The sequence below is a fragment of the Aulostomus chinensis genome, chromosome 5, assembly GCF_037954235.1.
Source record: "Aulostomus chinensis isolate RoL2024-O1b breed Wild chromosome 5, RoL_Achi_v1.0, whole genome shotgun sequence".
Classification (NCBI taxonomy): domain Eukaryota; kingdom Metazoa; phylum Chordata; class Actinopteri; order Syngnathiformes; family Aulostomidae; genus Aulostomus; species Aulostomus chinensis.
In genome coordinates, this window is record NC_141324.1 from 26,446,122 (window position 1) to 26,468,245 (window position 22,124).

Genomic DNA, 22,124 nt, shown 5'->3' on the forward strand with positions numbered 1-22,124 from the left:
ACACGTGAGCTGACAGGGTAAAGGATTATCCTAATGGAAGCCTCCCCTGGAGTATGTCCATGGTTTTCTCTCTGTATGGCTCATAATACCATTAAAGCACTAAGGCTGTTATTTTGGATTACTTAATTTCCTGTTGAACCTGAACATTTGCAGGTTTCCACCGGGTGAAAAAAGACTTGGAAGTGAGAGGATCATATAAAAACCTGTCAACACTGACAAGATAACCGCCTTACATACTTCACCCGAAAATTGGTTTAGTTTTTTCTTCTTTTTTTTTTTAATTCTGACATTAACCTTCAGACAGAATGCAACTGAGTTTAAAACTTTTGAGCAGTCAGAAAGTTTTAGATTTCCATTTTTAGTCGCAGTTTGATAACTTCTCACTACTTTACCCTATGCAATCAGCAATTTTTATTCTTAATGTGTCTTTACATTATTTATTTTTAAATACTTTTTTACGTGGGAGACATTGCAAAGACATTTCGTTCTGTGTGCACTTTGTGTATCCCAATGACAATAAAGTCGTGAATCAGAATCAATCAAATCACTAAAGTCTAACAAACCCATTAAGATTATTTAGGCTGTAAGGAGGGACAGGGTTTAGTCCCCCTAGCCTGGTCCTGAACCCAGATCCCCAAACATTTACGTACTCACTGACTGCAATGCAAAAGACTAAAGGCTGCTGACATGCAGCCTGAGAGAATATTGCACCTTTGGGTAGATGCAAGTGCACTTTGCGCTCCCAAGCATCCCCACAATTCCCCAAAAATGTAAACAATGTTTTGTGGCACCTTCTCATTTATGGTTTTAGTCAAAGGATTCACTGACAGTCCAGGTACCTCTTTCCAGTTTCAGATCTCATCCATGGACCGTGTCTCCGTTAATAATGTTTGTTACATACTAACCTAATAAAAGTCATGCATTTCTATTTTAGCATTTCAGCATTTTTCAGCATTTCCGGTGACCAGCAACATGAATGTGGGTATCATCTGGAGCAGGAACACTTCATCTCTTTCTGATTCATTTTTCATAATAGTCCCCATGTTCCCCATGTTCAGCCATCATTGTAATGGAAGGTGAAGGTGGCCTACATTGGAATAATAATAAATCTGTTCCTTCGAATACCGAAGACAATAGCAGAGACCTGGCCTTTACAGAGTTGCAGAGGCAGGCCTTGAGTGTGCTGAGAGCTCTCCATTTTTAATTGGTCTTGAACACGCCACTGTTAAGGTATAAGAGATAGAGAAATAGGAAGAGAGAGAGAGAGAGAAAACACCCCTGTGCATCACTAGCACATTAGCACAGCACTAACATAGTGTCATTATAATTTGCTCTTAGTTTCCCAGGCTAATTAGCTTGTCATGGTGCAGCAGGTCCTGCAGAGTATGTGGTCATTAGGCCTGAAGAGCATAGAAAGTGAATGACAATCAGCGTTCCTCAGTTATCATCTTCACTTCTGTTACAATGACAATGGCAGCGTGATGGGCCAGCGCTCGGAACGCTTGATGTGCTGTGATGGTCAATAATGAGGGAGGGAAAGGCTGTTTCCTCTTGTTTTCTGCTTTACTGACTCAAATCATGACAAATGCTAAATTTCATATTTGGTAACACTAATTTCGCAGTCTCTATCATACAGTTCTGCAAACCGACCTGATAATGAGAAAACCGTCTTTTGTTAGTGTTTTCCTATTTGGTACTAATAGTTGGGGTCACTCTGTACGGTACTGCGGGGATGACTTATTTTGCAGGCCAACCCAGAAGTTGGCATCGCCAAGGTATCCCTCGACCTTTTTGCACAATAAGGTACACTTTTACAAGTCCTTCTTTTTTAAATTTCGCCGTGATGATATAATATCATGAGGAGCAAATAAAGAAAGAAAAAAAGATTTTTAAATGTAGGAATTGAGAGTTAAACAACTTAATTCTGTGTTTTAGGATTTTTTTCCTGTGCTGTCTCTCTGTTAAGCTTTATTGAATAAGTGAGTTCTTACACAGCACACCTATTGTTTTATTAATGTTTCATTCATGTGGTAGTAAAAGTGTAAAGGCTGCTTGAGGGTTCTTATAATTTCATCACTAATTACCAACAAAGAGCACTGCTGTGCATAAATCTCTTGTGCACCACTGTCACAACGTGGCTTCTTGAAATGAATCGTAAACAGCCGGTTTTAATCATAGAGGAAAGCCGTGGTGCCAGAATCTTTGCGTTTGTAACGCGAGCTACCACTGAACAATTCATCAACTGATTATTAGTGCTGGTTCGCATCACACCAAGGGTTGCTGCTGCTTCATAGGGAAAAAAACAAAACTGTTCTAGGCATCAGAGCAGATGGCTCAGTGTTATTGAAGAGACCTCCGAGCCGTCATATAGAGTCCAGCCTGATGGAAGTTGGACAGGCAAGTGTCTCAAAGTCGATCCTCCACCTGGCCGTCTATATGTGCTTTACACACAACCTCCCACATAACTGCAAAATAATTAACCTCAGCACGTTGATCAGAGACGAACTGAAGGTGAATAATTCATTAAAAAGCTGTTGGACAACAATAGTCTTCCTCCCACCAGTGAATCAGGATGTTCTGGAGAAAAATAACGCAAAAAAAACCCCCCAAAAAACAACCCACAACCGTCTGAAAATTGCTCCTTTGTGCAGTACACGCAATGAGACGAATACCAAACTAATTTTGCCGCACCGTTGTAAACCATGCATGCACAAAGCAGCTGGAAAGAAATGAACTTTGTGTGTAGTCTGTTAGTGCAGATCCTTGGTCACCTATTTAACACCCATGTCTGTGCTTACATTCGCATGTACCAACGAATTTCAACTATGGTATCCACCTGCCAATCAATCCTCAACTTCTCGAGGAACATATGAATCCGCAAGCTACAGCATGATACATTCGTTAACTAGCCAGCAAAAATGGTGCATTCGCCGCTGGCTCAAATACATTCATTTTGTAGTCCCTGAGTTCTGTGACATCTCCAGATTATGCACAAGATTTTTAACTGAGGACTACCTTTTTTTTTTCTTCCTGTGTATACCATCTGGATTTTGCCTAATGTTATGTCGTGGCATTCACTGGATACGCCCTCTTTTCAGCATTCTAACCCCAGCATTGTTTACCTGTTTCCTTCATGAATATACCATGGTACAACACTTGACTATCCAACAGGACTGCCACATGGTTCATCAATTTATATAATATTTTATGTTCATTGGACTAAACAATCTTCCATTTCAGCACATGCACTTTGCCTGGTTGTTATGACAACTCAGCTATCTCCATGACAACTTAGCCAAATTTAAGCCTCAACTTACAATGTCATTACGACTTAATAGAATACATTAAACATCGTAACCATATGATCCCGAACGCACGAAGGTCTTGTTAAACAACAACTTGCTTGTACCTGAAAAAACATCTGATGAGGAGGCAGACTCTGCCATCACAGCCCCGCTGCTCCTCCTCCTCCTCCTCCTCCTCCTCCTCCTCCGCTCCCTCTCCTCCTGTTTCATTGTGTTAACATGACAGAACCCCCACTTGTTATCTGAAGCCGGAGACAGATGGAATTGATGAGCGTTACAAAAGCAGCTCAACAATCAGTGGGCAAGCTCGAGTCATTGATGGAACAAATAGGGTTGGGTGAGACTGTTTGGCTGACACACAGGGGGACCAATCCTGCTGATTTACTTGACATTACTCACCCTTTTAAACGCCGTATCCGAGAAAATCACCAGATGTTTAAATGTATTCCCATCCCCTCTGGTTCAGCTCTGCCTCACATGCAGGAGAGCAAAAACCTTTCTAACCTGCCACCCAAATGTTCTTTTCATTCATTATCAGCGTTCCAAAAGTTTACTTCAATATGCGCAGAGTCTCTTTGGCTGCATCTCAAAGGTTGTTGCAATTCAAGCTATCTCATTAGCGAGCCAAGCTAAGTAGGATGATGACAAATAGAATGTGTACTGCGTCTCCTTGAAGGTTTGCCAATATAATAATTCTCACTTGTGTTTTATTGGCATGAGGGGAGAGAATTAGATTAACCTTTAATATTGAACCAAAGAGATAAAATCTAAATGGGGCATGCTTGGCAAATAGATTTTAACTTATTGATTTCTCATCATATCCTTTCTCTCTGTCATTGAGGGGAAACAGTCCCCTCAAATATCCTGCATTTTTCAGATTAGTCTCCCTCCGTTTTTTGTATTTTGATGAATGATGATGATGATGAGAGAAGTCAATCAATCAAAAGATAAGAGTCATGACAGAGCACATGCTACAGATGTCATTGCTAATAGCAGAGTTCTTAGCACAGGCCTATCCCTGCTTTCTACTTAGTTTTTATTTAGTTAGTGTACCATTCAAGGGTTTTATTTTACAGATAAGAGTCCAGGATGTTTCTTGAGTGAAGATGATGTGAAAGCTTGATATATATATATATATATATATATATATATATATATATATATATATATATATATATATATATATTTAAAAAAAAATTGTGAGCAAGTCTCAACTTTAAATCTGCGAGGGAGGAGCTTTTATTCCTGCCGTGAATACCCAAAAGCCCTCATCCCCAGACAGTAGACATCTGGGCTTCTTAATTAAGAGATGCAAGCATTATTTGTAATCAAAAACCCAAGGTACAGTATTTACATTTCATTCTAATCATAGAGTGAAAATCTTTCTATACATTTTGTATAGGGCAGTTTACAGTGAATATCCCCTCTCTCCTCCAACCCACTTGGTACAATCTGTATTCAATTTACTATAAAACCCAGTGGATGCTCTTTATATGGCACGAGCTGGAATCCGTAAAAATACAGTATGTAATGGGATTTTGTCATTTTTGATGACCTCAGGTTTTGAAACATAATGAAGTTCATAGTTAAGTTTCAAAACATTGTTCTGGAATGCTTTGGAAGAAAAAAAAGGCGTTTGTATGTTAATAGCTAACCAGTTCAAGAAGAAACAGAGGTCAGAGTGCTATTTCTTTCAAAGCGCTATGGAGGAACTTTTCACAGATGCTTATATTAGCCAATCACAGCCAATGGGCATAGCCCCACCCCCCGACTTCACGCCAATGAACAGGATGTATCACTCAATTGCGCAACCCTTCATATTTTGTACATTCTCTGACCAAATCGGTGAAATTGTTGCCATGAAACCAGTCATTACGGGTGGTTGTGTGGCGCTGAAACAATTTGTCATCTTTTTTCTTTTCTTTTCTTTTTTTTTTTTACCGCTACACGATTACGAGGTTACAGAACTACAGCAGGAACAAGCTGCTTCCATTTAGCCCCCTGCTCTCACTTGAATGTAAATAATGTAAAATGACTTGGCTGTAACACTGTGATTCTGGCTTTTTGACATGTCGAGATGAATGAACGGTTAAGGCACAGGATTAAAACTGGGGAAATTCAGTTTTTCATCTCATGAGACATTTAAAAGCATTCGTCCAACATATTGATGCATCATTTTGTCATTGTCATAAAGCTGCTGTTTATCTGGAGAATGCTGCTGCTGCTTATCCTCACCTACTGTACTGCGAATGGCAATAAGACCGTGTCAGAACTCTAGTTTTGGAACTCGTGATATTATTTAGGAAATTCTCATTGGAGATTAATTCAACATAGCTTGGTAACACGCCAGGTAGACTGATCCACAGTTCCACATAGAACAATACATGTGGGACATGATTCTAATTCTGATTAAGCTGATGATGTGATAACAAGCTGCAGCACCTCTATTACTACCTGCAGTGACAAGAATGCACTGCAATCATGTCTTACATCTGTTTCACCCAGATCCTTGTAAACCACTGTATTTACTCCTGACATCAAAATGTCTTCTGTGTTGCAGGTTCAGCGTTCATGATGGTGAACACTTCGGGACGCTTTGCAGGGCAGAGAGCCTTGCTGTTGTCACCGCAGCTGAAGGAGAACGACACCCACTGTGTTATTTTCCACTATTATATAGGAGGCAGAGACAACAGTCACCCAGGCCAGCTAAACGTCTATATCAAAGAAAACAACAGTCCCATGGGGATGCCTGTTTGGAACGTGTCAGGCCCAGCCTCTCGCTCCTGGGGGCAGGTAGAGCTGGCCATCAGCACCTACTGGCCCAACTTCTACCAGGTGAGGAAACGTAGTCTGAATCCAGCGCTCTTTTGCATAAGGTCCCAGTGCACAACTAGGTTACTCATTGCACACTGCATTCATAGCTGAGCCAGAGTCATTAAAGCTGGCTATCTGGGTGGAGCAAGACAAATTTATTATTTGAAGAAGGCCCAAACAATCACACAACGGCCCGTTGAAAACACCGGAGGTTATTGATTTCTGGGGCTTTCTCAGTATCCATGGTAATCTGTTCCCTCTTCCCTCCATCTGAGCTGCTTCTCTTTTTCCAATTCTGAAACTCATTTTCACTTACCAATGCACATGACTGCCGGCCAGGGCAAGGTGATTTCACACTTGCCTGGCTATTAGTCTTCACCGGGCTTGTTCCCCGAGTCCACCAAATGTTAATTGATGCAGAGAGACCCTTTAACCTCCCAATGGGAGAGGGGCCTTTGGTGAATTATTTCATTATGGCCTGGCAGAGCTGGTCCACAGCGAAGTGGAGGGGAGTCATCCTGCCTGCTGATCATAGCCACACTGATAACTTAGTTAACAAGGGACACTGCTGAGCTTCTCACTGCTGAATGCAAGATTGGAGCCTTAATGAGTGGCGCGTGGACAAAAGGGAAAGAGAGGAGGTGTAAGGCAACAGTTGAGAAGCGCAGAATGTACTGCAGCCAGCACTAATTGGTGGATGATGACCCTCGCGGGAACGCGACGCAAAGCTAATCTGGTCAGATGTTTGTTTGACTTGGACCTTTCAACCTGGATGGAGGCTGTTTGTAGGCAGTTGCTTGGCAATACGATTTTAAATGAATAACACAATGAGTACAGAATTTTAGCTCAATTGCAAATAACTTGATAGTTTCCTGACATGAGGTTTACTGTAAAAATATTTCAGTTATGTATCCAGGTGTTTGGATACTTTATGAGCTATTGCATGGCTTTGCGATTACCCCCACACTCAAGGAGCTGTATGTTGAAGTCATATTCAAGGATGACCCGACACTATACTGGTGTGAGTGTTTTGACCTGCAGTAGGTTCGCTTTTATAGCTGCAGTCCGTCTGTCGACCTGTGGTCTGTCTCTTCTATCATTTCTCAACCTGAACTGGTAACGCAGGCAAGGAAGCTAATGATCTTAGCACCGAAAACAGAGATACCAATGCCTGAAATTGTCACTAATTAACAACACTGTGCTAATTATAGGTATCTTTAATTGCCTACTAACCTACGCAATTGTCAAAGGGAAGCCACCTGATACTTAATTACTTTTTAATTACCAGTAAGGCTTTTAGTCATCATGAGCCTTTCCGCCTTCGATAATTACTCTTCTGTCAGGTCATCCCTAAAACTTTTGAGATTGTCACGCGCTGAAAATTGTACTAAACACTTTCATTTTCATTAAATGGAAAGCGGAACATCGCACACTCTGTTCCAAATATTACTTTAAGAAGACGACTCATCATGTTTGGTGATATGCAGCAGTGAAGCAATGAGAGAGGAAAACCCCCAAATGCCCTCATCTATCTTGATTTAAATAAGGTAGAGCCTATGGCAGAGCCAATCAATCCTGTAGTAATGTAGTACTTAGCCAAGTCCCTTAGGGTTAGCCAATGCGGTGATGTAGACATTGAATGTTGGGTTCACTGTCTCCCTGACAAATGAGAATGGTGAACTTTGTGGTGACATCAACAGCTCTCTTCCCTGGTGAATATTTTCACTCTGTGGGTCAGGTCCAATTATGCACTGCACTATCATTGATGTTGGAATCAATTATATCACAGCTATTAGACAGGCTGACTGATGTCTGTTGCACAAACAAAGGATTTCAATTAGTGAGTTGGGGCCAGTTCATTTGTCTGGTGGCAATATATGAAGTGGTTGGCCTTTTAATTTCCTTTAAATTAGCCTGTAATGAGGCCATAATTGGCACCCAAGACATTCACTTTCATATTTCATGAGACAAAAAAAGAAATTTATAATTAGACAGCCTTATCTGAAGGCATCCTGCCTCCCAGATGACAATGGTAACTATCTCTGCCTCCACATTCCTCTGCTACAAAAGGAATCTCAGAGATGGATATGTGCAGCCTAGCCACAGCTTGCAGGACAGACTTTTCTGGCTGACGCCATACACAGACCATGCCATTGATATATAACATTAACTGTAAGATAGAGTTCTATATTTAATCAATAATGGCATGTAAAACATGTGTAGGAGAACCATGTGTGGTGTAATGCGTCCGTGCACCACACCCTGGGTTTGGAAGGGGCTGGCATTCTGTTTCCCTTTTTATCACACTGCAGACCAGCAAGTACATAACTCTGACATTCTGCTGGGACACGCCCTTTGTCAGGGCTTAGGGCCATTTGTTTTTCTGGAGAACTTGTGCCTCAAAATAGTGTCGTGTTTATCCTGCACGGCACAGTTGTAATTGATACAGATTTTCTTTTAAATTTTTATATATAGTAACAAGCATATCAACCAAGGAACAACTGTGCAAATGCAACACCTTCTCATGAAAGATGCACCACTGAAAGAATCATAAGATTTGCCCAGAATTTAGAAGAATTTGTTCAACTTTCATATTGTACATCGATGTTTTGTATTTTGCATCTGATCAATAAAAAGACGGTTTAAGAACAAAAAGATCTGAGACAAGCTGAGATACTTGTCACCAGAGGACAAGCCAAGGGCGAGATGAGTTACATACCCAATTGCCTCATACAGATATCAGAAATTAATCACAATTATTACTGGTTGAACGTAATAATGGCACACATCAGAATTCTACAAACAGCACATATACATTTGATTGTGTATGTGCGCTAAACTTGAGCAGTGTTATTTTTAAAAAATGTTTACGCTGTTGACATTTGTTGTTTTATAGCGGGGCAAATCATTCTGATTAACAGGTTTTTGTTTTTTCAAACCATGCATAGCTAAATCAAAGCAGTGTTATTGATACATAGTCCACCGGAGCACGGACTGTATGAAATACATGGACGCAGTCACTGTGACATCACCCACTGGCTTGTAGACTCACAAACTCAGTGTGACATTTGGCTTTAACCCTTTGGACGGGAAGCTGGAGATGTGGTGTGGAGCTCATGTCCTGATTCACTCCCTCCGCGGTAGTGAACCCTGATCCCTCGTGTATTTTAGTGGGAACATTATGAACATAATTCTTTTTTGAAGAGGTACGAACTCTTGTTATATTTATATCGAAGAGAAGTAAGTGAGCGGTATAGTTCTTTCAAAAGGAACTTCATACAGTCAGACTCCTTTTTCATGCGGCTGAAGGCCATTTGTACACTACAGCTTGACTCTTCAGAACCAGTAAGTGTGTAATTCCTTTATATAGTTACAATCTTCAATGGGAGTCTCAACTGACTGGTCAGTCTTGCAGTATTATGTCTCATGCATACTCATGCACTGTAGATACAGTTTCCCTTTGACCATGAGCAAAATATCGCTAAACTGTCAGGCAAAAGGTCCATAACGTTATCTGGAGACAGTTCAAATGTTAAAACTGCTCTGAAAAAGTGATTAACTTTGAGCGGCTTTAGAGACGATGCGAGGCCCACATGACCATGGAATTATTTTAATCAGTTTATTACAATTAAGTCAAAGTAACTTCGTCTTGGTGTAGATTTTTCTGAAAAGTAAGATTATCATTCTTTGTCACCTTTTCCCACGAGATATCAAGCAACTTTTTAAAATTCTTGTTCGTCCGAAAGGAGTCTGGGTCTAAAGGCTGGTGATCACGTGTTTATAAGAACACACGATGGACAAATAGCCGCTGCAATCGAACTCGATACAGTCACCAGGAAAGAACTGTAGAATTTAAATGGCAACATTCAATGAAGAGACAAAATTCAATTTACCACCATTGTATTGAGGTGAAGCAAAATGTCACTGATGTGTATCTTTGAGCACGAACTAACGGAGTAAGTGGAGGTAAGTGAGAAATGAGCTTTTCTGGACTTTGGCTCAATGGACGAATAAAGCATTCCTTTGTTTTGAAGCGTCTCCCTCGTAAACTTTACGCTTGTTCCAGACTGTGCTAATCATCTGGAGACTCAGTCTTAATTCAACACTTCGATGTCATTGCACCTATCAACTGTGACATATGGTAAGAATAATGTGGTTTGCCTGCAGCTGCAAGCCCAGCAGCAGCCCAGCTAGGAGCAAATCACATTATAGAGAGCCAGACTTGACGGTGCACGCAGGTAGCCTCATTCAAGTGCCGTCTGAAGACGTGCCCATTTATTACTGGTGTTATGAGTCTTCCTTCTCCCCCCTTCAGATTGTGTTTGAAGCCGTAACCTCGGGGCAGCGCGGCTTGCTGGCTATCAAAGATGTCGTGGTTCAAGGCCACCAATGCAGTAAGTTCTTTTTCCCCTCCCCATAAAAGAATATCATCAAACAGTCGCTGTCCTTTCCATGACACCCCTCCAAATACCTGTATTGTTGTTCTGTTCAAGGCCTCCTAAACAAACAGAGGACCTTCAGTCAATCCAAAGTGTTAAACTCCCTCCTCCTCGCTCCCTTAAGATTTATGATTATACAGTTGACATGCTGAAGTGAGCTAAGGATGTAATGCTGGCGTGGCTGTGTTAAATCTATCCTTTGGGAGATGGGAGAGATAGGCTAGTGCAAAAAAAAAAAAAAAGCAATGAAAAACAAATACTACCATACAGCGTGGTGCTGCCTGTATTTGGTTTCAACATTTTTTTCCCTCCCCTCCCTTAAGGATATCAAGTAAAGCATCTTATCTCTCAGATGTTCAGAGTTCTTCTACCATTGCTGAATATAAGTACTTCAGAGTGCATTACGGAGCTCATGAACATCTAATCACGAGCGTATTTAGAGTTTTTCTGCTTGAGCGTTTGGGATAGGCCGCTGCTGTGGGAGCACAAAAATGAGGGCTCTTTAGGATTCTACACGTCTCTGCTTTTGAGTCCTGTTAGTCCATATGGCGCTTCTTCTTAAGTTTATTCAAAGAGGTTTTAAAACTCTGCAGTTTAAGTCTAAATCAATAGCGCGCAGGTTTTCATCAATTGATTTATACTTTACTTTCTCCCTCGTAGTTGGAGTATCAAGCACTGATTGTTAGATGCTAATGACCTTGTAACCATTTGAAAGCAGCTGAATTCTTACAAATGTTATGTCAATAAGATGGATTTATATAGCAATAGGTGTTGCATATAAATGTATCAGAGTAAATCAATGAGGCCTTGCAACGTGATCAATGTTTAAATGCCTAAAAAATGTGAGGGAGATCAATACTTCCACCCAGTGGTGATTGGGTTTCTTTGAGTGATAAGCAAAGTGATTAGAGTGACTCCTCAGTCGAGCACTGTCAGCCATTTCATTTTCTAATTATATGACCATGTGGAATATCTAACACAAAGGTGTGATTATGCCCCTGGGTGGTCTGCCTCTCCGTCCGTCATCAAGGAAGATGTGGGTGATGAGAAAAATACATGTGTCTTTTTGGAATTAGATAGATTGACAGGGAAAAAAAAGATAAAAAAGAGGTGTAGCTCACAGTTGAGGTCATACAATATTAAGTAGATGTGAAAGTCTTAATGATGAAAGTGATAGAATTAGCTTTTGCCAAGTCTTCAGAGATTTGGTTATGTTTCGAATCAAGGTCGCTCTGTGGAATTGCCCTATTTTTCTTTGCAGAATAGCAGTACTAATCAAAAATGTTCTACATAAGTTACTTTCTCTGGACTATCCCAGTCTGATAAGGAGCACTTGGAAACAAGAATAATGCTGCAGGAAATATCCCCTCATTCAATACAAGGATGAAGTTATGGGACAGCCAGAATGAGCCTCCTGTGTTTCATTTCAAGAATTTAGGTGGACTTGAATCCTCAAATGATTCTGGCCCCAGGCCTTAAGGGGTATCAGATAGCGAAATAAAGTACAGTATCCACCCCAGGCTTGGCACAAGAGTTATGACGTGCATTACAGCCACATTTGACACAGATTCATAAATTAACATGGAAAAACTAAATGTGATGGGTGGCTTCTCAAGCACCCATCTGGCAAATGATTCTCATAAAATAGGAAGCCATTTAAGTGAAAAGTAAGAATGTAATCCCGTGTTATTTCAGTGCTATTGCCTGATAGATATTTACCCCCTTTTCCCCATAGTGAACACACCACACTTCCTGACTATAAAGGGCGTGGAGGTCAACGCTGGACAAACGGCGTCTTTTCACTGTACCGTCAACGGACGCAAGAGGGACACTTTCCGCCTCTGGCTTCAGGTGAGAGATGCTTTTCCATTTCCTCCCACTCTCAATCAAACAAGATGAGGTTTTGAATCGGCATCAGACCCGAGCCTTTGATTGAGACTCAGCAGTGCCACTTATGTGCCACCGGGTATTGGAAAGGCTGCAGGCCGATGTCATCTTTAAATGGGTTATCAGGAACACAGCATCTGCCCTTTTATGTAGCCCCTTCTTGAATAAGTCTTTATAAATCCTTGCATAGGATTCCTCTCTGTTTTTTGGGCTGTTGCAGTATTTTTCATGACTGAATTTGTAATGAAATCAACATAAACTGGGCAAGATGTAACAATTCTTTCATTTTATATGATCTGGTTTCCCCTCTATGGTAACTTCCCCCTAAGAAAAAAAGTGAAATACACTGTATTGCATGCAGGATAACAATTGATAAACGAAAGAATGCATCATTTTGACTCCAATGAATTGATAAAACAGAGGGCAGCTGCCAGAATGGGGACATGCAGGAGTATTATGGTATATAAATATGTGACCCTAAAGCTGCAGACACGTGATTTATGGTGAAACGACTCTGCGCTTGCTGCGCCATGATTGTCCTATGGGATGAGCTGCGGTGTCCAAAAAGACAGATGCTCGCCACCAGTTTTCCGCCATGGGCTGTGCTCAAAGTTCACATAAATTCACCTTTGACCTCAGTGGCTGCCAGCTTTTCAAAGCTGTTTGTGACCAGAAGCTACGGACACTACAACACCTTATTAAAAAGTTATCATGATCGGCAGGAAAAGTAGTGCATTGAGAGACGCTGGCATTCAAATGAGTCCACCAGGTTTCTGAATAGACCTCTAATTAATGAGCTTGCCTTTCTCCGATGGTAAACCTTGAAACCTGCGCAGCTTTGATAACTAATATCTCTGTTTTACCTCTGTTCTGCAAATTTGTCATTTAGACGATGAAACTGAACTTGTGCTTCAAGCAATTATACCAGATAACTCCAAATTGAGACTAACATCTGCACGACATTTGTAAAAAATAGCCTTTGTGTTAGAATGATGAGAAAACACGATGGAAGAGAGGAAGTTCAGTATGGGGTTAAATGATGGCCGTAGGATCAAGCATGATAACGTCCTAGTGAAGGAACCAAAACTTTGAGTTCTCACATCAAATTTGAAATTTTCTTTTTCTTTTTTTTTTTTTTAATATAAGTGTCTTTCATAATTTAGCATTACACATTCCCATATGTCTTTACTCCATCTCCATGTTTGAGCTCTAACCTGCTCACCAGATTTCCAGAGGCCTGTTTGACCAGGACGCAGGGGATTTGAGTTGTTTCAGATCACTGCGGTATCAGGTCTTAACCTACATAGATGCTGGCTCTGTGATACTGTATCCTATATCCAGTACAACGGACCTGCACAGCAGTCTGGAATTGACCTTGTTCTGAGCAGCAAAGGTAGTGCATCTGGCAGACATAACCTTAGCGGCTCTGCTGCTAAGCACGCTGTTACACATGTGATCAGTGGGAGCACGATGCTGGGTAAAGGTCCTCTGCCAGGTACTCCATCATTTTAACAAACACGTCCTCATTAGCACAGGAGCTGGAAAACAAACATTAAGTGAAATCCCCCGATGACAGTAATGAAGAAATATTTCTAATGAACAAATGTCCCCCATCTGCCTGCTGTGAGGGGTGACAGCTGGGGAGAACCCAACGCCTGCTTGTGTGTATGTGTGCGTTCCGGTGTGATAAATGTATTCCTGCGTCAGCCACCAATGGGAATGGCGGGACAGAAACAAACATCCAGACTCTCTGAAATACACAAGGTCAGGCCACTTTGCTAATTAAACTCTTCCATTATGGAGGCTCACTTGTGCGTTTGTCTCCATTCCAAACAGGGCATTGGTGGACGGGAGGCCCCAATGAAAGCCACTAAACCTTGGAACAATCGGCGCTTCATTGGCACTTTCGATGTGGAGAACACAACCAAGGGTGACTCAGGCCGCTACCGCTGCATCGTCCACTCAGACAAAGGGGTTGGAGTGTCCAATTATGGGGAACTAACAATAAAACGTGAGTATTGGTCCTAAAGCAAATAACACAAACACAGCCTAACATGGACAGGGGAAGTATCTTGCACCCAAATGACCTCCACGCATGCAACAAAGTCAACAAGAGATAAACAGGACATGCTGCATGTTCATAAATGCAAACGTCCTCTAAGGCGCTACTAAAAATACTGGCCTTTTATTTTGATTTGTTATCCAGAGGACTTTCATGCTTCCCCCCCGTAAAGACTGTCCTTGACTGAGCACAATTCCACCTAAAAGATCACAAAGGCAAGCGGCACCTGGGTTTACAGTAACCTCACTGATATTTGACTCCTGCAGTCACTTGATATGAATTTATGGAGTCGTCTGAAACTAAATCCTGCAAGGCCTCACTTTCCTACAGCCCTATAGTCCGGTAATGGCCCTCTATATTTCTTCACCTCAATTTTCTCCGTGTGCTTGCAATTGAATTTACTGCCTTGATTTTTTTTTTTTTTTTTTTTTTGTCTCCAAGCTTTATGTGATTGATAGGTTTAATCCTGGCTGTCTCGATCGAGGTCTGTCAATCATGTGAGAATGTCCAAGCCCAGACACAGCAGACTGAAGCGGGAGATAAAGTCTCTCTGCCCAAGTGTATCAGTGGGTTTCAGTGGTGTATTCAAAGAAAATTTACTGACACACTGGAGGCACTCACAACCATTCTCCTGCATAAATTCAGCAGCACAATCACCTGCGCTTCCTCACACTTACACATAGTCACTAGACAGCAATATTTTTGCTGTTCACTGCTTTCAGTGTGTTACTACAGTAGATATATTTTTACTCAAGACAAACTAGTTAAGTGCCATTGTCATAAATATTTAAAACACAGCAATATTCTATATTTAGGCATTGATTCAATCTTGTAATGCGTCCCACTTTAAATTCTGCAGAGATCTCACACCTCAACGACTGCGACATAAGCCAACTCGTCGGAGGAAGAAAAGAGGCGTTTTCCCGGTTATAAGTGTCACACATAAAAAAGCTGATATCTCCTCTTATCGCACCAGTCATAAAACAAGTGCTTAACCCTCCTAGCAACGTGTCTGAGTCGTAAATCCTCCTTAAATGTGTATTCACCATGTCCGTGACTCGTTTTTGGAGGAGTGATCAGAACAATTCTGTGGATTATGAGCCCGCTACAGTCTCACTCGGTAGCACCCCCTTACCATCATCTCTCATTACTATACCCTGCCTTTTTCTTCAACATGTAGGAGAGTGACTGCTTGATTATCCCTGATAATCACTTCTGCCTTTCATGCCAGTATCCAGTCAGATTTATGTGCTGATGTCGAAGTGCACTGCGCCATATGGATTGGCCTGCTTCAGCCCTGTTCCGGTGCCCCCCTTGTGATGGGCTCTCCTGCGGTGCAGCCAGTGGTTCTGAAAGGGGGAATAATTATTCCATGTCCAAGGGCTGGCTCTTTTCTTGGCCTGGTTAGAATCACCTGGACCCCTCAAAGTTTTCAAAGCTCCAACACAGTATTCTGGGCCACGCTTCCAACCCAAGGCTGCTGAGGCGTGGCCGTGTCAGCGCTAATGAGAATAGCCACCAAAAATCGAAGCCCGACCAGTCAAGCTCGTCATTTTCCTGTGGCTACCTCTCCTCATATCAGGGGCAGATCAATTCTTTACTCACAGCAGCCCAATTAGAAGAGCGGACAACATAATGAGGACCTCTTGCATCTTAACAAGAGGGGCTCAGTGAAATGTTACTGGCAAATGAGAGCAGGATTTATAAACAGGCAGGTCTAACTAATCTAACAACAGAGCAGAGTGGCAACTCTTATTATTGCTCTCTGTGGGGTGAATGGCAATTGGATGGGGTATGTGTGTGTACGCAGTTGCATTTACGAGCTATTTATTTATAGATATTATGTATATTAGCTTTAGTGCTGAAGTAATTGGCCCATTAATCTTGAAGAGAAAGAAATTAAAATCGATAGAAAGAAATTTATTTGATATGTTTGAGATCTGATTACTCATTTAAATAATTTACTCAGTTATAATGGCAATCATTTGCTAAATACTGTTTTTATTTTTTTCTTAAGTAAATATATTTGGGTCTTCGACAATTGCCCGGGAAAAAAGGTAACGCCGGTCTAAGAGGCCACCCTACTAACGCCACCCCAAAGAAGATACTGGACCTCTGAAGGAGATGAGGTGCCTAGAGTCATCAGTCGGTTCCACCTTGACGTTACATTATTCAGATGAATTGTGTTTCAGGATCTTCTTTGCATTCAGTCTTCGTGATGTGGACATTGATCTGTTTTCAGGTTATTGTTCTGTGGAGAAGAGAGTCCTTCACACTCAATTTTTGTGTATCTGTTTTGGTGACTTTACAGACTAAGTGACTTATCTACTGGTTGAATTGTTGTTTGTCAGTCCGTCTTCATCACTGGGTGCTGCATATGGAGTATATATGGATGTGCATTTGTAGGATTGCATGCAGGCAGGCAGGTGCTGCAGTAGAGGACGCAGCTGTCGCGGGGCCGTTTGCCTGTCTGGTCAACATCGTGACAACAGCTGCTTGCTGACCCTGTCGTTTGGGCGCCAGTGTCGTCTGTGTGCCATCACCCATCTCCAGCCAGCGCACAGCTGAGTTCAGAGCCCAGGGTCCCCACTTCCTCCAAAGTTGTAATGTTGGAACAGTGGGGATATGAGCTGAAATGAGTTGTTAATACCCTAAAGTGTTCTAGCACTTGAGTGTATTTCATACCAGTAATCTGTAATTTTCAGTGTGTCTGCTCGGCTGCAGAACAGAGGCTTACTGTACCTACAGGAGTTATTTCATCAGTGTAAGCTGCTGTTGCTTTTGTGGAGCAGCAAGTTTTCAAAGTAAAATGAAATGCTTATTGCTGTAATACATCATGCTGCTAAGTCCTATTGTTACAGGAATGGTTTCAAGTGATATCAAGAAAATGGGATTGACTGGCAGCAGCAGTATTCATGTTTTACAGACAAAACAAAAACAATGGTTTTATTTGAAAACAAGAGGCGACTGAAGGCCTGTTGTACATTCCACAGGTAAAGATGTGACGTTGTCAGGAGAACTACCGGCGTAGATCAAATAGATGATCAGAAAACAACGGTAGTGTGTGCTACCTGGGTGGGTGTTATGATATCTTGTGAAGTTTCGCACCCCGTGAACCACTCATGTCTGAGTCACCACCAGAGAGGAACTAACTCAGTTCCGAGGGCCATTTGGTCCTGTGCATCACAAGCTGCTATCAGGGAATGAGTGTGTTGGCAAATGTGAGCAAAATCTGGTAACAAGCAACATTTTGGTCTTTTTCTGGGCAAAATACATTTTAAGACTCATACTTGAGCTTTGGTAAATGGAATGAAGTTTATTCCTCTCATGAAGGAAAGGTAATGCTTTAGCTTAGCACAATGTTTTATATACAGCTTTATATTTTGAGGTAAGGCTCAACTGATACAGGATATTTGTAAAAAGAAAACAACTACTAGTGATATCAGCACATAGCGGCCAACGTATGTCAATATATCTAGCAGGCCAATATCATAGACCAATGTATTGGCTTGACTTAAATATATCGATGGAGCTCGACAATGACAGATGTTAAGCCTGTCCTGTTTTCTGTTGTTTAAAAGAAACTTAGCATATTGCCGTTAATCTCAGTCAAAGCCCCACTCAGACGTGACAAGTGACCATAACAATCCCAGCTCATGGGTGAACCCAAATACTGGATCACCTCAATTCCTGTCTGGCTGCAACACGCAGACTGGTGCTTTGCGTGTAAGTCTAGGAGAAGACCTGCTGGATTAGCTGGTTCGCGTTAGGTGATGTTTGACAGCAACAATGAAAGCTTGGATTAGAGGGGGCCTGGGACTCAGGTCACTACGGGGTAACCATCTGCTTATGAGGGGGCTCCAGTTCTCTGTAGGACACCTCAGCCTGCTTCTAGTGTGCCTCCAGACCTGTCCCTCTCCATGACAACTCCATGAGACGCAGCCAGTCAACTAATGGTATCATTCAGTTACACGTGGGCTCATTAGAGCTACTCGCCGTATGCTTGTGGATGTGTTACTATTGTAGTATGTGACAAGGCTGGATTCCTAAGCGCGTCTGACAATGGCGGATGTCTGGTTGCACAAGAAGTGCATGTTTGAATCACCGAAGACATCACAATGAGACGGTGGAGGAGGACTTCTTGTTTTTGCTATAAATGTACTACAGATTTTTACAGAATGACTATGTGACTCTTCTGTGTGTATTTTTAAGTGTAAGACTTTCTAGACTCACAGAGGTGTCCACGGACACACTCATCAAATGTTACTGCGGCGTCTCTTCACGTGGTTATGAAAAACGTACATAGATTTGAACAAAATGAGAGAACTTGTTGTGACATTTCAGGAAGCCTCATTAAACCAGAAATGGCACAAGGTTTCAACAAGATTAGAGAAATATTGGTGACACTAAAGCGAAAAGGTCATCCTCAAGGTTGTCATTGAACACCACATTTTTCTGAATTCAGTCTTTGAATTCCAGACAAATCTAAGTAGACGCACATGAAAGGAGTCTTCAGCTTTTACTCATCAATGGACATCTGTGCAAAATTAGACAGTGGAATTGCTTCCTTTCTTAACTTACCAGATCTCTACGATTATGTACTTCCAACATCTGTCAAACATGTTTTGTCTCCCCAGAGCCCCCGGTGCCTATTGCACCGCCACAGCTGACTGCTGTCGGTGCCACCTACCTCTGGATCCAGCTGAACGCCAACTCCATCAATGGGGATGGTCCAATCATTGATCGGGAGGTGGAGTACCGCACAGTCTCTGGCACCATGTATGACCTGCAACCCGTAGACAAGACCACACACAAGATCGGCCACCTCGACCCAGACACTGAATATGAGATCAGTGTTCTACTGACCAGACCTCTGGAAGGAGGTACTGGAGCACCCGGACCCCCCCTGAGAGCCAGGACTAAATGTGCTGGTGAGTCATACGCTTGAGAAGCAACAGTGGGATTTTAAGGAAATAACACAAATAGATCAGTCTGCAGTCTGTTTGAATAGACACAGAGAACTGAAGGCTAGCTTTCCTGATGATTACATCACAACCAGTGAACGTCTACAGGGGCACATAGTCCTGATAGACTCTATACATTAAGGCACAACAAACCTGTGGTTGTTATTCACATTTGGTACCATTATGTTGTATTATAAACTGATCTGAGTATAGAAAGTGCCTTTGTTGGACATAGAATAGACAGGCAGGACTGTCAATGCCATCATTAGAGTGACATGAAGCAGCTTAGGCTACTGCTCAGCATCGACGCTGTCCCCCTGGTCAGGCCGACTTTTATTTCCTGCTTGTCCATCTTTAAGATTCTGATGATCACTTTTGAGACACTAATTTCGGATTGAAAACGGCTTTTCAGATTTAAAATATTAACTCACGTTTCCTAAAAAACTTAAAGGTGTAAAAACAGACAAAATGTTATCTGGTATCTACGAAAGTGACAATGACATCGGTGAAATTTGGGGCAACAGGTGTGCAGGAGTCAGTGAAGCTGGTTCAGACACAGAAATGAACTTCGGACAAAAACACTTTAATTGAACAATAACTGATAGACTCAGAGCAAACCAGACAAATGACCCAACATTCATGCACACGGTTGTTTGAATAAGAAAAAATTCATCTCCATGAGATGAATTTTCCATGAGATGTTTCACCTCGGTAAAGCAGGAAAACTCTTAACCGTTGGCGCTGGAGCCGTAACGGCTGCATAATCTAGTTTGACGTTTGTGCACGTTGCAACTGTTCCAGTACAATGAATGTGTGATATCAGAGCTAACTTTGGACTGAACTTGAACTTTTCCATTGGAAGTGGTGGTCAAAGCTGTTTGTGCAACCAGATGCTTCCATTTTTGATAGAATATTATTATTATTATTTCCTTCGTGGTTGTTGTGTTTCAGTTGATACTTTACCTAATTTACTTTCATAAATGAAACATTTCAAAAACATTCATTTTTTTTAATCATCCCGGGGGGCTCTATTGTTGCTAAAGCTCCATTGTGTTTGTGCCATTGAATTTGCAAAGCACGATAACTGCAGCCCAGCGTTCATGGCCGTATTACATTATAAGTATTATTTTTTAACTTTAGACAAAGCTCTACGTTTTCATGGCTTTCAACAATAGATCTTAATTAAGTGTCTTGGCATTTTTTGCATATATTTTCTCTTTAAATAATGTATTGCATTTACGGTGAGCACCTGGAACAATTAGAGCTCTGCATCGTTTTGAAAAATTATTGAAAACTAACAGCAAAAAAAACGAATGCACCTGTAAACAACATAAGAGTAAGTAAGCTCTTTTGACCTCCCCTTTCTTTGGAACAGCTGTTTGTCATAATAATTGATGTGATTCATATACGGCTTCCAGACTTTGAGCTAAAAACTGCCCTTCGATATGCTTTGCTGTGTAATTTGTAGTTTATTCATCTTAATTTTCATACCAAATGCCCAGAAAACTTCCTAATTTGTCAGCAACACAGATTGATATCACGTATGAAGCAAACGTGGCACTTTAAATTGTGGGCATCCGAATTCACCAAATACTGTACGTAAACCCGATGAGAATGTTAGATGATGCTGTACAAACTGCCCTTCTCACAACATCAACCTGCTAAATTCCCACGCTGCACAAGGATGCCAACCCCAGGAACAAAAAGGCTGATGTTGAAAATTAGATGTTTGTTCCTCCGCTGACCCCGAGGATGATAACCCTCTAACAAAGGTGAAGGTCATTAGCCTATTCATTTTTAGCCTAGCTGTTAGGGCTGATACCAGTGCAGCCTTCAGAGTCCAGGCCCTGCTTCTGTGGGGGTCCTGCCCCTTCAGCACCCTGCAGGTAACATTAGGGGAGATTGATGGCCCTGGCTCCTGAATTGTGTTTGAGGAAGCAGCTCTTGATCTTGTCCAGGTCTCTGCTGGTCTTTCCCACTGACAGGATGGGCCTCAGCAGAGCTCCTAATTGAACGGTTAAGACTCACAGGGCTGTGCGATACATCACTATTGATACAGACAGGCCTGGAGACTCGCGCTCCCTCTCCCTGTACTGCTGTCCGGAGGTGCTAATGAAAATCTGTGGCCACTTTAGAGATCCGTCTCTCACATAATTACTCATAGCCATGCCTTGGCCACTTTGCGAAGTGAGCAATGTTTCTGATGACAAAGGATGCTTTAATTCAATCTGGTGTAAAATAGGGGATTTATAATGCAAGGACACTACCAATTCAATTCACAGGCAGCAGGGGAAAAAGGAAAAAGGAGTAGCCTTGAAAGGTTTTCCTTCCCATGAAGCACTTCGATTACTTTCCTAGTGAACATCAAAAGAACGTCTTATCCAAGGCTCTGTGTTTTCTGTGTGTGTGTGGGGGGGGGTTATTAGTGGGTTTCAAGGGTTTGCCGAATGATTCAAACAACAATTTGGTTTGAAAAATCCTAATGTCTTTTGACTGTCTGACAGTGTGGGTTCACAGCTTGGTGACATTTGTCATTTTCCTCAGTTCCTAGTGTCCCATATTACTTGCCAAACTTTTTTTTTTTTTTCTCCCGAGCTAAAAGTGAAAACCATTTGGTAACAGGCCCCCTCTTCCATGGGAAATGATGGTCTGT

At 41.8% G+C, this 22,124-nt stretch overlaps 1 protein-coding gene across 7 annotated transcripts in view; it reads left to right on the plus strand.

Moving 5' to 3' along the window:
• Positions 1-22,124, plus strand: part of LOC147261946 (receptor-type tyrosine-protein phosphatase mu) — a 164,511-nt gene that overhangs the window by 48,846 nt on the left and 93,541 nt on the right. For all 7 annotated transcript variants that reach the window (XM_086204259.1, XM_086204263.1, XM_086204258.1 and 4 more), the window contains 5 exons: positions 5,866-6,140; positions 10,435-10,513; positions 12,294-12,409; positions 14,282-14,456; positions 19,145-19,438. In XM_086204259.1, the coding sequence (XP_086060385.1) occupies positions 5,866-6,140; positions 10,435-10,513; positions 12,294-12,409; positions 14,282-14,456; positions 19,145-19,438 (939 nt within the window). The remainder of the gene's footprint in view (positions 1-5,865; positions 6,141-10,434; positions 10,514-12,293; positions 12,410-14,281; positions 14,457-19,144; positions 19,439-22,124) is intronic.